Below are 16,625 nucleotides of genomic sequence, written 5' to 3'. Positions count from 1 at the left end.
ATGCCCTACAGATTTTTCAGCATGGACCCAGCTTTTACAAAGAAGACAAGAGGTTCTTATTGCCTCTCTTTTAGAATATCCTACTGAAAATTTTCTACAAAACCTCAAGAAAAATACAGTCTCTGAAAAACGTATTTCCTTAAGATTTGTTAAAAAGTAAATGCTGGAATATTGATAATGTAAAAAAAAAATCATTTATTTTTGGACCATTAGCTTTAATTATTGAATTTTATTATGTTCTGATTGGTGAAAATCTGTTAAATTAAACTGCTCTAACACATGATTAGTGAAGAGTGAACAGTATAAAATTGCTCTTAACTTTATTAATACAGGGTTTTATTGAGTTATTAGGATAAAGACTGCTAAAGATTTGTTTCATCAGCTGTTTCTGTTGAAATACTAGAATTCACAACAAATAGTTTTGAAATCCTGGTTGCTGTAACAAAACTTAAAATTCATCTAGGCCATTCATCTAGTGTTTTTTAAAACATTAATATTAAATTAATATACTTTTAAAAAGAAATGTTCTTTATAAATAAAGAAGAATTAAGCTATCTAAGCCAGTTTTAAAGTATTTTAAGACATGTAAATATTTGCTTGCATTAAATAATTTAATTACATTTAAAATATTTCTCTGCATGCATTACTCTGCAGACTGAGCAATTTGAAAACATTTTCATCCAGAATCTTGAAGTACTGGAGAATGTAAAAATGAAATTTGCATCAAATTAGGACATGGTAGTCTAACAAAAATACCTAATTGCATTTGGTTGGTTACAGCTGGGTAGCAGCAAACTTAAAACATTTGATACAGTCAGGGGTCTCAGTTTGGCTGCAAAGGCAAAGAAAAACCAGAACTTTTCTTTTACAGATACGATTCGGGATCGCTCAGCATGTCTGCAGGTGATCGTTACGATTCAGCGCAGGGGCGATCAGGGTCACAGAGTTATCTTGAAGATCGAAAACCATACTGCAGTAGAGTAGAAAAAGATGATACCCCTGATTTTAAGAAGGTATCTGATTCACTAAGTTTGGTGCAAAAATAGGATTTCATTACTGCTTTTCTTAAATTGTGTGAAAGTAGTCTCACATTGCATTCGAAATGCTGCCTGAAGTAATTTAGCCGAATGGAGAAGCATGGCAACCACTACAGTGGGGAAAAATATACATTATGAAACAGCTTCTGGCTTTTGTACTTTTCAAGGCAAGGGAGAAATCAGAGGAGCCGAGATACAGTCAAATTTTAAAAAATAATATGATAGTATTTATCGTAAGAAGGTATCATTAAAACTGATGTATGTATATGTAAAGGCTTTATTATGTGTTTGCCAGCTTACATACATATGAGGTAAAAATATGTTTAGATCTTGTTTTAAAATAGAGGAGGAGTTTGTTGAAAAGTTTACTGTGGTGGGGTAATCTGTGGAGTCTGAAGAAAAAAAGGTGGCTTAATTATGTGTAAGGTAAGTTGTGTGCTTCCTATACAAAGCTGTTTGTTTCTAGAAATATTTAGTAACAGTTCCTTACCATGCTTGCTAATTTTAAACATCATTATTTTACTTCTTAGACTGTTAATGTGTTTTTAATTTTACGTGTGCTTCAATCATGCTTCTGAAGTTTTTTGGCTAATCTCACTATTATCTGATTTTTTAACAAATATTTTTTCTTAGCTTTATGAACAGATTCTAGCTGAAAATGAAAAACTGAAAGCACAGTTACATGACACCAACATGGAACTTACAGATCTTAAGCTACAGTTGGAGAAGACCACTCAGGTTTGTAGAAAACAAAAAAGCATGTACTTAACCAACATAATAAAGATAATAAACCAGAAGCACCCCAGCCTATGGGCTGCTCTTCACTAGGCATCAGCTTTGTTTTTTATCCAAAGATGGGAATGGAGAATTTCTCTCTTTCTAAACAGAAAGGAGTGCAGGATTCTGGTCTTCAACTGTGAAAAAAACATGTGAGACTGCTTCCTGCCTACTTTAGTAGTAGTGATTCTTGCCAGCATGTATCTGCATGCAGCTTTTTTGCAGGGTAGGAGTAAAGATTTTCTACACTGTTAAGCTTATATTCAAACTGACAAGTGGGACTGCTAGCATAACCTGGCAGTTCTTCCTGGCTGGTTAGATAGCTTTATTTTGGAAATGAAGAGCAAATAATGCATTCCTGTTACCAATAACTGCTGTCAGCTAACAGTGCTGCATACAGTTTTACAAGACACGTATACTGGAGTTAGATTTGTCTAAATTTGTCTACTCTTGCTGTAGAATGTTTCATGTTGTCGGATCACATTTATCACAATTTACCTGTACTTAATTGTCTTTGATGGATACCCTGCAAATGTTAGTGAAGAACATTTAAAAGATGCCTGTTTTGTAATTCCTTTAGATAGAAAGACTGTGTTTTTCCTGTTAGCCAAAGGCTGTGTAGTGATTAAATAACAGGGATGGTCACCAAAGAAGTGCGTGATAAATTCAGCTTATTCTTTATTTCAGTGTTACTTCCCTGAACATACTTTAAAATGGTTTTGATTACATACTTCAGACAGACTACTAAAATGTCTAATTGGTTTTTTTCATCAGTTCTGTGTTATGTCAAAGCACATGTCAATGTCTTCATCAATTTTGTGTTTCAGAGACAAGAAAGATTTGCTGACAGATCACTCTTGGAAATGGAGAAAAGGGTGAGTTTCTTCCAAAGAGCTTTTAAATACTCCAAGCTTTGTTTTAGCTTGTTTTGCAACCCCTGGCTTGGATAGATTTTAGTAGGAACAGAAGCCTTTCTTATAATTTGCATTTTTTAGAGGATTTGGGGTTTTAGGTTTCAAAGTGGCAATGAATGTGAGGTGGGAATTACTCTTAAAAATTGCCTTTAGTTTGCCTGTTCATGATAACCAGTTTATAAACTCTGCTGCCCTCCAGGGATCTCCCACTTGTTCCATCTCATCCAAAACAATGTTGGCATTCCAGAGGGTTAAGCAGATTCATTGTGTCTCATCTTTTAACACATTTCCAAGATTCAGAGAAGTTAATTTCCTCAGAGCTTTCCAGAGGCACCAATTATTGTTGGTAATGAGATAGCTGTTTCTGCCTCAGAAACATGGGACCTTAAACCTGCTAATGATATAGAATTATCTTTATCTGCCTCTTTCCTTGCACTGTAGCTTTTTCCAGAGGAATATGATAATGGGATATGGGGAGAAAGTGGAAGAATGAGTAAGCAGTGCAGGAAGAGGGGCATCAGAGTCAGAGACAATCCTAAACTGAATGGGAAAGAAGTCATGCAGTGAATTCACATGTGAGATAGACTACAGGAATTATTTCAGAAGTTGGACACATGATAATTTTAGGCTGCAATTTCATGCTACTTAAAATCCAGCCCTATAAATGTTTAGTTTCATGGCACTGTAAAGCAAACTACATTGGTTTTGTGGTGGTCTTGGCTTCCTTCATGACTCTGAACAACATGTGTTCTTCTCTCCCTTGATCCTGGAATGACACATTAGAGACAAACTGGAAAAAAAAGCTAGACTTTGACAATAAGAAGTGATGTGGTAAACATTTATTAATCCCTGGTAAATTTCATATTCACTAGCCTTTTGTATTGATTTTCCAATATTTTAGGTTTTAGTTATACAAAACAAGTTTTAGTTACACAAAACTGTCCAGTATATAAACAGACTTTACAGAAGCACATGGAGATGTAGAAATGCTCTCAGGCACTTCCTGAAATTTCATTATATTTATCTTAATAGTCTCTGCACTTTATTGCTGCCATTTAGCACATATTTCTCTCTTTAATTTTTTTGGCATCCTAGTGTGGACAGTGATTTCATCAGTAGAAAGGTTTCAGCAGCAGTTAACTGGTTTCTTGCTTGCTAGCATGGCCACACAAGTGGACATTTATAATTTAATAGATGGAGTTGCATCCATTACTGTGTGGGTTCATAGGTAATGTACAGAGTGCTGCATAGATAGACATTATTTCAGTGTTGAATTACTGCTTGGCTTTCTCCCAAAACAGGCCATTGTGTTATGACAACTGGCTTTTTTAGAAAGTCTTGCACTTTTTTTTTTAAGGCATTCAGCCCAATAGCAAAATGTCTTTCAGAAATGTTATTTTTCCTAAATGTATTACTATTAAATCTAGTGGATAAAATAATTAACTTAGTGATGTATGTATGTAACTTAGGTGCTGTATGGCTGAAACAGGGTTTACACAAAATTTGTACATCTGAATCGTGTTTATAATTACCCACTTCTTTTCAGATAGGAATTTAAATGAGGAATATATTTATGATTTTTGTTGTTGTTGTTTTTGTTTAAATCTGAAGCTTCACTTTGAATGTGACTGAAGCAGGACTCTCAGCTGCTAGTCATCAATAGCTGATCTCTAGAAATAAGCTTATTGAATTCAGCATTTAAAAATAATTTTTAAAACATCTTTTTAATGTGTAATGTAACAATAAAAATGTAAAAATTAAGAGAGATTGTAGAGCTTTTCTATGTATACTTCTCCAAGTATATGACTTCACTAAAATAAAATACAAACCTAAAGACTTTCATATAAATTACATAGAGAAGAGGAGAGGGAAAAAGTAAAGGAGTGAGGAAAAATTGTAAGAAAAAAAAGGCCAACAGAGAAAGAGCTGAAGGCATCTTTGGACTGTGATATTTTCCAGCTGAAACCTACCTTTTCAGTGAAGAAAATGAGAATATAGATTAAGCCTAGATTTGCACAGTAGTAAAATTCAGAAAATACTGACTTTTAATTTTATTTAAATTCACCCTTCAGAAGTGGGTTTCCATGATGTGACTTGGTGATACATTGTGAATATTGTTCATTTGAAAACTGTGTACCAGAAAGGGCTATTTCCATGGGGATGGGGGTAGAGATGAGAGCACATGTGCAAGGTCCTAGCAATATATGAGCAAAAATGAGTGTTTCTTTAACAACTGTCACTCTGCCAAATATGCTAACAGCCCTTTGCAGAAATCTGTATGACATGGTAATAAGACTTAGAACCAAAATTTAAATTTAGAGGTTTCAGTCTGGATGAGAAATCAGAAAAAATAGGTACCTTTAAACAATTTCTTTCCCAAATTTAGAATTCTTCAGCTGGAAATTTGAATTGTGGAGAGGTGTATTTCTTTGTATTATTGATTATACAATTATATGTAGGCATATACATCTGGTTTTACTTCTTAAAAATTGTGTAGTGCTGGAGGGGTCAATTTTTCATATGTGTGTGTCTGTGTATGTCTGATTTTTTTCTTGTGAGTTACAAATGTTCCTTGACAGACCTTAGAGAGTTGAGGAAGTATATAATAAAATTTTAGTCCTCATAGATTTCAAATGCTTTCTTTGAGTGCAGGAAATAATCAAATAATACTGGCAAATCTTCTCAGTGACACTGCAGTGCATTATTTCATTGGCATCCCTCAAACCAGTTCCTAAAAGAGTCAGCAGTTCAAGAAAAAGAGGAGCATAGCTTCAAATAATAGGAACAAAACAGTTCTACAAAGACTGTTATTCCTATACCAGTCTATTTGTTTCTTTTGTATAATGTGAAATATAAAAAGTCAGTTAAAGATTTTACAGAATAGACTTTTATTGCTAATAGACAAGTTCAACATGCTAGTTAAGCAAATGCTTGAAAAGAATTTCTAGACACCTGAAATTTTGAAATTTGTTTGATTGTTCATGTCTTCGTAATAGAAAAAATTGTTGAATATTGCTTAATATAGAACACATCATATATGTTATTTTGTAAAACTGGTAGGTAACAGATTAAATTCTAAGTATTGTAAGACAGTGTGGGATTTTTGTTAGTTAATTGCATCCCGTTAACTCACTGGTACTTGTGCTCATTACAGTCATTATAAAAAAAGTCTTATTTTGAAGGAGTTAAGTACATTAATAGTAACAACTGCAGTAATATATTTATTACTTTGATAAAAATTAAAGTTGTTTGCTATAATGGGAAAATGTTGGGGTATAACTGCACTGTGATTAAACTAAATTCAAATGATTTATATCTGAAAGGTGTCCGGCAAGAGTCAGTATCTACTGGGCGGTATGATCTAACCAAAGTTTTACACACTCAGTCAATGCTGCTTGCTGTTTGCATAACACCATTGTATGCAGATGCATATGTCCACTTCGCAATAATCTGTTGCTTTTGCCTCTCACCCTCTGGAAAAAAAATGATTGTAGATTACTGATAACTGCAGCTGCTTTTAAAAGAGTCACTGCATCGTCTGACACAGGAAAGCAAGCAATCAAGCTATAAATCCCAGAGTCTATTGCATTAGCTGCTCATCTGTTAGATGTGTTGAAAAATAGGTTTAAACAAAATAAAAATGTATCTGCACTGCAGACTGCAGTGTAGTATAGAAAACCCTAAGCTAACTTTCCATAAGCTGGCTTGTTATATAGTCAGTGCAATCAAGTTCATATACAAAGGATAATTTCTCCTGCTTCTCAGGTAAAAAGGGAAATAAAAGGAAAATTAAACTATACGAGAAATGCAGAAAATATTCAAGAAACATTTTCTCAAGAAGCAGCTGATCTCATGTAACTAGATTTCTTTGGTACTGAGCTAAGTCCTATAGTGTCAGTTGTATCAACTGTTGCAGTTTGGAGTGTGGACAGATCCCACTGAGCTGAGACAGATGTTTCAGCTACCTTTGTTTGCCTGTGAAAGCTTATGCTTTTGTGCTTGTATCTTTTAATATTCTTGCTTGTTTCTGATAATTTTCTGCATTTCTTGGATATTAAGGTCTTACAAAAGCCTAGCTCATGAAAAATAAATCCAAACAAGTTGTATACTTAAAACCTTTCTAAATTAGTGAAAAGGAAGGGGTATTTTTGTAGGACTTGATATGAATTTCTCTATCTCTTCCTCTTTGGATGTTAAAATTCCATATTGACCAAATTTCTATGTATCACTGCCGTCACAAGTTTTCTGTCCACACTATGCTTTTGGTTGTATGATCTTTGAAACTTGAAGTATTTCACTGTTACCACGGTATTTACAAGCTGTAATTTTTAAAACATTGCATTGTTCAGCATTAACGCACATCTTCTGATTTAGGAAAGAAGAGCGCTAGAAAGAAGGATATCTGAAATGGAAGAGGAACTGAAAGTAAGTAAATTGGTACACTATTAGTTACAAAATGTATTACTATGTCAGTAACACATGTAGTCTTACTGGTATTTTTTATTATTATTACTGTTGTTGTTGTTGTTACTACTACTATTATAATAAATTACCAGTATTACTGGTTTCTGTAATTTCACTAGAAGATAACTAAGTTACAGCTGCATGTCAGAGTCACTCCTGTCACACAGCTTGTAGCAAAGCTGTGGTGCTGGCATAAGCAGCTGTACGGGTACGATTGTGAAGAAGGTGCTGAGTTCTAGGATTCTATAACATGGCTAACAAGAAACATTCAGAGGTAGTTAGAGTGAAACATATCTTAAGCTAATCAAGATGGAATAGCAGTCTACAATTTTGATGTGATACTCCTTGGTTTTATTTATAGTTACTATTATTAAAATCCATGATTATTAAATAGTGGTAGCATATACTTGTATAGATATTTAAGCATTAAATGTTGTTTCAGTCTTTATCTCATGCTCTTTATTAATTAGATGGCATCTTACAATGTTGATAGAAAAACTTCTGTTTGTGTAGTGTGAATCAGGTTTTACTTAACAAAATGCAGTAGATAGATTTGAGCTGTTGACAAATGACACTTACCATATTGATTTCTGCTTTTTTCACCTATGTATAAAGTGAATCTCAGAAGCAATATTCTTTTTAAAATAAATTACATTTCTGTTTGTTTGCGTTTTTTAGCCAGTCTTTATCAATGTTAAACCCTTTGATATCATTAAGAAGGGTGAGAATTTGGGTGGGCTTATTTTCTATTATGTCCTTTCGTATAAACATTGGATATGGCCTACAAAATTCATAGAATTTAAGTGGAATGTGAAAATACCATTATTTTGACATTTGATATTTGTCAAATTTGTACTGCTTAATAAAAAGTTTCCTTTTAAGCTCATTTTTGAGCTCCCTCTGGTGCTTGGAAATGGCATAAACTTCCAAATTCTTTTCATTAAAATACATGCACCAAGTTCTGTTGAGGTAATTGAAGCTGACAGGCAGAACAGCAACTGTGATGCCTCTGGCTCCCTTGGATTCAGACCAAGATAGTTTGCTGTAAGGCAGGATACAAGGTCTGTGATTCCTTGAAGGGTCTTCAGAAGTGTAATACAGAAAAAACAAACTATGATAGAGGAAAATAATGGTCTGCCTAAGAATAGAAGACAGGATGTGAGCTTCTAGGGAAAGCAGGGCTTCTGATAAAAATAGAGAATACGGATATATTGCTTTTTCCAAAAGTTCGCTTTCAATAAGCAAGAAGTGAAAGTTTTTAATTAAAGATTAAATATTCTTTCCATAGTTGCATAGTTGTTTAAAAGTATCTGTTAAACGTCATTATGTCATTATGTACAGGGTTTTGAATAGGAGATTCAGTTTGTGCAATTAGGATGTTAAGTGAAGAATTCCAGGAATAGCTCTCATTGTTAATGCATCCTGAACTGTTTTGGAAAGCTGTGACTAATCACTACTGGTACTTAGATTGCTTTTCAAGAATGTGCCACTTCTTTGATGCTTTCCTTTCACAGCAGCTTATTTACTTTAAACAGGACTGTTTCTTCTAAGTTTTCTTTCAGTTCTGCTCATCTAATATACATGTGGATTTTTTTCTCATTTTCACTCCTATTTCTTTGATTCCTGCAGAAGCTGCAACAAATAAAGCAGATTCAATCTTTGAAACACATAAATGAGCGACTGGTGACTGAGAATAGGGCCTTGACCCGTGTGCTTGCCAAGTTGTCAGGGTCCTGTAGGCAACTGCGCTCTGTGGACTTGTAATTTCTTCCTTCTCCTTTGTTTAGCCAGGCAGGTGTTGACATTCAGTTTGTGCTTGGGCAGAATTTTACTATTAACACTTGTGTGTCAGAGACTGACTCAGTGTTGCTCGGTTCTGGAGGTGTGGCTACAGCTAAAGCATGGTGCCCAGTGTACAAGCTGGAGGTATTGCAGATGGACTGGTGTGGTATTGCCCCTGCTAGCACTGAAGCTTGTCCTTGAAAATAAATTGGCAAGGATCTAGGAGACCTTTGACATGTTAAAATCTTGGCAACAACTGAAAGGATTTGGGTTTGCATGAGGATACAGTAAAGTCAGTCTCTTGTTTTGATGTTTGTGTAAATGCTCAAACAGATTTGCCTCTAGTTTCTAACAAATTGAAATTCAGATTTGAGCTTTCTTTCTGCAGTTTGGTTTAATTGCATAGAGTTGGTAAAAGTTTCATCTTAACAAAAAAAGAGTGTTTGAGAACCGGTTTCAATACTGCGCATTCCTGAATGGCTGCATTAGCAACTATTTTTCTTACATTTCTGTATTTCAGTGTTTCAGAGGGGACCAAAGTATTGTTTTTTCAGAAATGTATTGGAATTTCAAGGTGATTACTGTTTTCACTTTAACTTCCCATTTGGGTCTTGCCAATCCTTATTTTTACATAAACAATTTAAAACATGCTGTTCTAGCACAGAGTTAAGATCATTGATTTATATTGCTATACATATAGGCATCCCAGTGTGGATGAGAGTCCTACAGTGCATGAACTGTAAAATCACAGATACAAAACAAACTCTGCCTAGTGTGTCAGATTGGTTCAGATCCCTTCTGATAAGAGTATGAACTGCTTTGAGTTTCATCTTGGAAAACAATGCTAGTCTGTTGTTCTTAGTGTTATTTCAGGGATGTTACAGAAACCCATGGAAGGTTCAAAACTTACATAAAGATAAAATGGGGTTTCATTCTACACCAAATCTATATGCCTTTTTTCCTCTTAAATAGAACAAGTGTCTAGGCTGGAGTTTACAGTGAGCTTTTAAGATGTGTAGTTGAAAAAAACAAACCAGCCTTCTGTACAGTGACTCCTGCTAAACTGCTTCCTTTCATCTACCCCTCTTCCCACTTGGAAAGAACGCGATGAGTGTGCATTCTGCTCAGAATCTGATCTCGGGTTTTCCCCACTAAGAGGCCTGAAATGAAGAGGTTTATCCTTTTGCTTGGTGTCCTTCTGGAATTGGACTAACATTAGGATGTGGTGTTCCTCATCCAGGCCCTGTACTCCACAATGCTCCCTTGTGTTAACCCTTGCTGAGGAAGTGAAGTCAGCTCGCTGACCTGGCTGAAAACAAATCCCTTTGTTCATAATAGTACTCGATCCATCTCACCCCAGTATTGTTGGATCACTAAATTAACTGTGCAGAAAGCAGCAGGAGCACACTGCTGCATGAGGAGGCAGAGCAGTCCCTTTAGGGCTGTCCATCTTACACCAGCCTCAGCAAACAATGTGGTTTTTCAACACAGCTGAGCTAATCTAATGACTGCTGTCCACATCTACACATCCATACTGCCTTTTTCTTTGCTAGCACTGGCATTCCTTTAACCATGGTAAGGCATTTGGGGTGTTAACCACAGAAAACCATTCAGTATTCCTCTCCATAGCAGGAGTTTTCAATGGCAGGTGGTTGTGGAGCTTGAGTAGCCTGACCAGCAAAAGAGAAGCAGTGGACACTCATCAGGAGCCTTGACAGTATGGTGGTAGGTTAACAATAGCAGTGTGCCTGAGTAATCTGAGCAGGTACTTAAGCAGTTCATGAGCTTTTTGTAATCGTTATTAACCAAGTTGTTTTGTATGTACAAACTGGTAAATCCTCTAGCACACACAGACTTGATTATTACTTTACAGATCTGAGATGGCTCCACATATGTCAGATGATTATTGAATCATGATTTGCTAAATTATAATACTGCAAAGTTACTAGCTAGTCATGATACAGACAGACAAAACAATGCATTTTTAATTGATTCTTATCACAGGAAGATACTTTGCTATTTTAGTGAGAAGCAAATTGGAATTCAAAGTGCAGTGTGTTACTGTAATTTTATTGAATTTGCTACAAAGGCCTTTTTTCCTCCCTCTTGACATTAAAGGTGTATGGTGTCACCTCACGACAAGTTTGAGTACCCATAGAAATGCACTGCTCCAAGAGATTTGTTTAAAGTATGTGGGGATTAGTACAGATGAGAAGTGTAAGTGTTTTAGGTTACATGTTCTTATCCTTCCTGATGAATCTCCTGCTATTGACAGAACTGTAGAATTATTTAGATTGGAAAAGACCTCCAAAATCATCAAGTCCAACCAGTACCCCAGTCCAACGACCTCTAAACCATGCCCAGCGTGCCACATCTACACATCTTTTAAATACTGTCAGGGAAGTGACTCCACCACTTCCCTGAGCAGTTTTGCTTGACAGCCATCTTGGTGAAGAAATTTTTCCTACTATGCAATACAAACATCTCCTAGTGCAACTCAATACCATTTTATCTTGTCATATAACCCTTTTGTCTCCTACAAGTCTTCCCCTATGCTCTAGTAGACTCACAACAAAAGAGAGTATTTCCTTAAGACCTATTCTACCTATTAATTGAATCAGGATTAAAATCTACCTACAGAGATTTGCAGATATATAATGGTACTGGATTATGTTAAAGCTCTAATTTTGAACAGTGGATTTTGTTAAAAGTAGTTCACCAGAAAATCTACCTCTCTGTGGGTCTGTCTCTATGTAATTAACCATTCTGGGCTGCACCTCCCTCTCTGCTCAGTAAGTTGAAAGAGGACTGTGACATTCCTGGGTTTACTTTGAGGTTTCATTGGAATGCACACACAATGCTACTCAAGGTACCTATTTAACCAGTACAAAACCAGACTCCCTTGATTCCCTGTGCATGGCTAGATGAGGGTTGTTGTGGTTTCACCCAGTACCTTTGGTATGAAATCTGTGGCAGAATGGAAAGGAGGAAGAAAAGCTTTCGGTTGGTTTGCCTGAACAAATGGCTGTTCCATTGTGTGCAGACACATGCGTGTTGTCTGATAAGACCCCTATCTTGGACAACAGTAGTTATTTTTTACAGCTTAGACTTTAACAATAATGCTTGACAATTGCAAAATGATCACTCATGTTGCCCAATTTCAAACATATTTACATAGTTTTTGAAAGTAATCAGCATTTTACAGCTCTTTTTGTTCAGAGCACAGCTCTCATTTGGCTATAATGAAAGCTTCCCTGTGACTCTATAGAGCTCAACTTCGGTGGCTTTCCCTCGGCTCATCCATAAAACAGAGTTGGAATCAAGGATACCTGAATGATTTTTGACTACTCTAATTGTAGAAACCACCTTTTTTCTTCTTATGATCTCCTGTCAACTTCCTTTCACATACTTTGGTATTTGCAGGGAAATAAACTACAGGGAGATCTGCAAGGTCAGTAGATTCACTTTGAAAGAGTCTGCAGTTCAGTGAAGAGAGTGTGGACAGGAGATGTAGAAATGAAACCTCTAGTGCACAGTTAACAGACCCTGCATCTTTAAACTTCCTAGTTCTTTCTATTCCATTATAATGTTCTGAATATAATGGGATTGAAAGTATAATTTTGCTTAAATAAAATGAAAATAAATAGTGCCAAAAAAAATAATGAAGAAGAGGGTAAAAGGTGTTAGGTAGGTTAGTAGCTGAACTTCCTGCATACACTAGCACTTGAGGTTACTGAGTAGCCACTGTGCAGGAATAGGTGTTACCTCCTGTGTGAAACCCCTGCTAGAATCCATAGGGGTAAATAGCTGTGAGTGTGATAGGTCGTTTGTTATCAGTGTGTGAATGTAGGTACAGAGAACTACTGAGATAATTTCTGGTTTCTCTGGAAGCTGAATTCTCCCAGTACCAACTTCTGTGCCCTGACTTGTCCTCCTTTCCTATCTGATCCTGTCCAACTCTCACCTCATTTGGCTTCTGCCTTGCAGCTTTTGTGCTTGTGTGTCACCTATCTCCTTTGGCAGCCGTAACTTGCCGATCCCTAACCTGTCTGCCTGAGTGTGTAGCCTGGTGTTGCTGTGATCTGTTTCAGTGATCTGATCTTGTGTGAACTATGCTATTCAGGGACATGATCTCAAATTACAGGATGTGTGCTTCAACATGACTTTGGAAGTGGTTGGAGGATTAATGCTATGAGCTAACAAGCTGAATCACCCTGTATCTGATCAGGATGAAATCATCCAAGGGCACAGTGGTAGAGATGCTTAGCCACAGCATGTTTTTTTGAAACTCTGCAAGTGCAGTATAGACAAGCCTCTTTAAATTGTTGGTAGTTAATTTCCCTCTGCCCCCCTTCCTCCCCCCTGGAATTTGAAGTATTTCATTACTTTCCTCATGCTACTATAAATGCTTTTGTCAGAGGCTGGTCATCTGCACCACTGAGTTTTAGTGCATTTAGTCCAAGCAAATGAAAACTTCTAATCTCTAACCCTTAAATGTATCATGCTAAAAGGGGATATTTTTCTGAACTGCTGATATGAAGTGTGAGAACTGCCAAGATAATTAAGCTGAATAAAGACTTTTACTCACAGTCCTTGTCTAGTCTTGCTGCTTTTACTTGGGGTGTAACAGCAAATAACCACCCTGTTTCATTTTTCGTAGATGCTACCAGACCTGAAGGCAGACAACCAGAGGCTAAAAGATGAAAATGGGGCCTTGATCAGAGTTATAAGCAAACTTTCCAAATAAAAGGTTTACTACAGCAGCAAGTAACGGTATTGCACATCACTAATAACTCCAGTGGACCATGGTATGGCAGTCACTGGAAGTGTGGGAAGATCCTTCGGAGACTGTCATTTTCAGATATCCTGCCAAACACCCTCTTACCTGTGTGTTTTTTTGTATCAAGATCATTGTTTCTGTTAAAATGCAGCTGCTGAGAAGATGAAATGACTGAGAAATCTTGTTTACAGCCACAGCATAATAAGGAAAGTATTCAAGGCCAGATACGCCTCAGATATTTAACCAGTAAGCCTTAGTTGTACATAAACACTTTACATCAACAAAAGCTTTCAGCTCTCACAGATGACAGTTACTCAATAACATTTTTGTTGTGCCACAATTCCCATTTTTTTCCTATACTCAGTTTTTCTTTAAGATTTAAGTTTGGATTTTTTTTCCCTTCTAATTTTTTGTGTACCAGATTTTCTTGTACAGTGTTTTCACAGCTTTACCATTTGCAGAGACCACACACCCTTTTAAATTACATAATTTGTGTAGCTAACTAGAATTGTATTGTCCAACCACCTGGAACAGAGATGTTTGGTGGAACATTTGCTTTCACTGTTTGTGCAATATGCATTTACTTCCTATACAAAATGCTTTAAAAGTCAGTTGAAACTAGAAATATTTTAAGAGTCCTGTTTTCTGCCTTTATTGGTCACTTTAAAAAAAAAAGAAAAAAAAAGAAGTTTGTAGTGAAAGACGTTAGATCCTGTAATCGTCACATTCATTTGAGCAGGTACTGAGTGATGCTGTATATATAAATGTGTACTGGTTTGATTTTTCAGACCACCACGTGGCATGCTTGAATATATTTCCCTATTGCAAATGTCTGTTAATGCAAATTAGGCTATCCAGAATAGTGTGTTTAACAAAGTTCGTTAATTTTTATGGTATAAAGAATTTAGACATTGTACATTGTATGGAGCCCTATCTTTACAAAAGGTCTAAACTATATAAAAACTTTATTATCTTTTTGTCCCATTTTTTTTCATTTGATAGTGTTCACCATAATAAAAAAATGCATAAATATAACTGCTTCACTACATTTCACATACCTGTATTTATCTGAGTGCTGTCCAAAACTGTTGTGCTAGCCAAAGTAATGTACTAAATCATTTGAAAAGCATAACCCATTACACTCACAATAATGTTTATATGCACTGTTGTTGCCATGTGAGAAGGCATCCAATTTGATAACACCGTGTCAGACCATTTTATACATTTCAGTGGCCTTTAAAAACAAAAAAGTACTTAAGTGAAGATCGTTTTTGTTAGGAACAGCTTTTATATTTTCACTAAACCATTCAAAATATGACATCCTATTGGCACATAGTTTATTGCCTAAAACCACTGAACAGATCAGCCATTAAAACAAATTGTACATTGTAAAGCTTGTAGTAGCTATTGTATTATGGATTATATTGTATACTATATTAAATGTGAATTTGTACCCCTTCATTTAAAAAGGTTGTGTCCTACTGCCTACTTGGGGGGGAGGGAGGGTTAGCTTTACAGGGGTGGGATATGTTTTGGTAAGGAAGACATGATGTCCTCTCTCTGTTGATTGGTTTTTTGAAGATGTAAGGTTATGCTCTTACTACCAAGCTCAGGATTTTTGATTTTAAAGGTACACAGATAGTTTGAGATATCTTATTGTAATTGATCTGTATGAGAGGTGGGTCTGAACCATAGGGACTTCCATTGTCTTATGCTAACATAAAGAATTGAATGGCTGCAACATATTGAGTTCTGTTACAAGACAGTTAGGCATATTCTGGATTATATTTGGTAAAGTTTGGGTGCCTGTGGATGATTAAATACGTGTTTCTAATATTTTAGTGTTTTATATTTAGGTTATTTATTCTTTATATCTAAAAAATGAATGGCTACTGTGCTATATTGATTTTATTGGTAGTACTGAGCAGACCTTGTATCTGCATGAAACTAGTTGCAAAACCCACTATTTTGGAAAAAAAAATGTATTTTGACATATACAAATAAACTGAATACAAAATATTTTAAATGTGTGAAAGTTTTACTGATAAGACATTGAAATTTGTTATGAATTTAAACCATGTTATAAGTTTGCTATTTAAATTCTTTGGTGGGCATTTTTCATTCATTGCGTTACTTGGATGCAAGGTTCAAGTACCTTTCAAAGATTGTAATCAGATTGTGATTATTTGCACATCATTGTACATGCACATCTGTAAATGCAACAGTAAAAATGCCATATTTATGCAATCTGTAACAACTTGGACAAATGTTTATATATTTTACATAAACCTGTCTGTGTGCAGAATCTGAGAACCATTTTTTATGTGATATAACCCTAATCTCACAAAGCAATTGCTAAACTTGTGTCATTGTCTTATTGTTCCTGATTGTGTTCAAGATCCATTATATCCCCAGAAAATCCAGCTACAACAGAAAGAAAAATGGGTCATGGAAGACTATTTTTTTATTTAGGAGACTGTTTGCATGTAAGAAGCATATTATTGCTGGCTGGTGACCCTGACAAGCTTCCTTAAATGACTAATGCCTTAAATGGTAATTCAGACCAGCAACTTAGATTTTCAGGGGACTTGTCACAGTATGGAGAGGGATCTCTGTGTCCAGAATTAATGTCAAACACAGAGGCATGGAAGTAGCTGGTGTGGAGAGTGAAGAGGCAAAGGACCTGCCCAGAACCAGCTCCAGCTGTGGAGGGAGCCATAACCTGAGGAGGAGGAATTGAGTGCAGGACACTTAAGTGGGAGGAGAGTGCAGGAAGCATGGCTGCATAAGGACTGCCTGACCTTTATGGCTCCAAACAATAGCAGTTATCTAGAAGAAAAAACTCAGGAGCTGGAATTTCATTTCTTTTCA

General features: G+C 35.9%; 1 protein-coding gene across 1 annotated transcript in view; it reads left to right on the top strand.

The window, feature by feature from the left end:
- The window catches only part of PPP1R12A (protein phosphatase 1 regulatory subunit 12A), a 113,325-nt gene extending 97,552 nt beyond the window's left edge, over positions 1 to 15,773 (top strand). The window contains 5 exon segments of the mRNA XM_036400331.2: positions 872 to 1,013; positions 1,671 to 1,775; positions 2,642 to 2,689; positions 7,103 to 7,153; positions 13,635 to 15,773. Of these exon segments, the coding sequence (XP_036256224.1) occupies positions 872 to 1,013; positions 1,671 to 1,775; positions 2,642 to 2,689; positions 7,103 to 7,153; positions 13,635 to 13,721 (433 nt within the window). The 3' untranslated portion in view covers positions 13,722 to 15,773.
- Positions 15,774 to 16,625: the final 852 nt, after the last annotated feature.

This window comes from Molothrus ater, chromosome 5 (assembly GCF_012460135.2).
Source record: "Molothrus ater isolate BHLD 08-10-18 breed brown headed cowbird chromosome 5, BPBGC_Mater_1.1, whole genome shotgun sequence".
Taxonomy (NCBI): domain Eukaryota; kingdom Metazoa; phylum Chordata; class Aves; order Passeriformes; family Icteridae; genus Molothrus; species Molothrus ater.
This window is presented reverse-complemented; position numbering and strand designations above follow the sequence as displayed.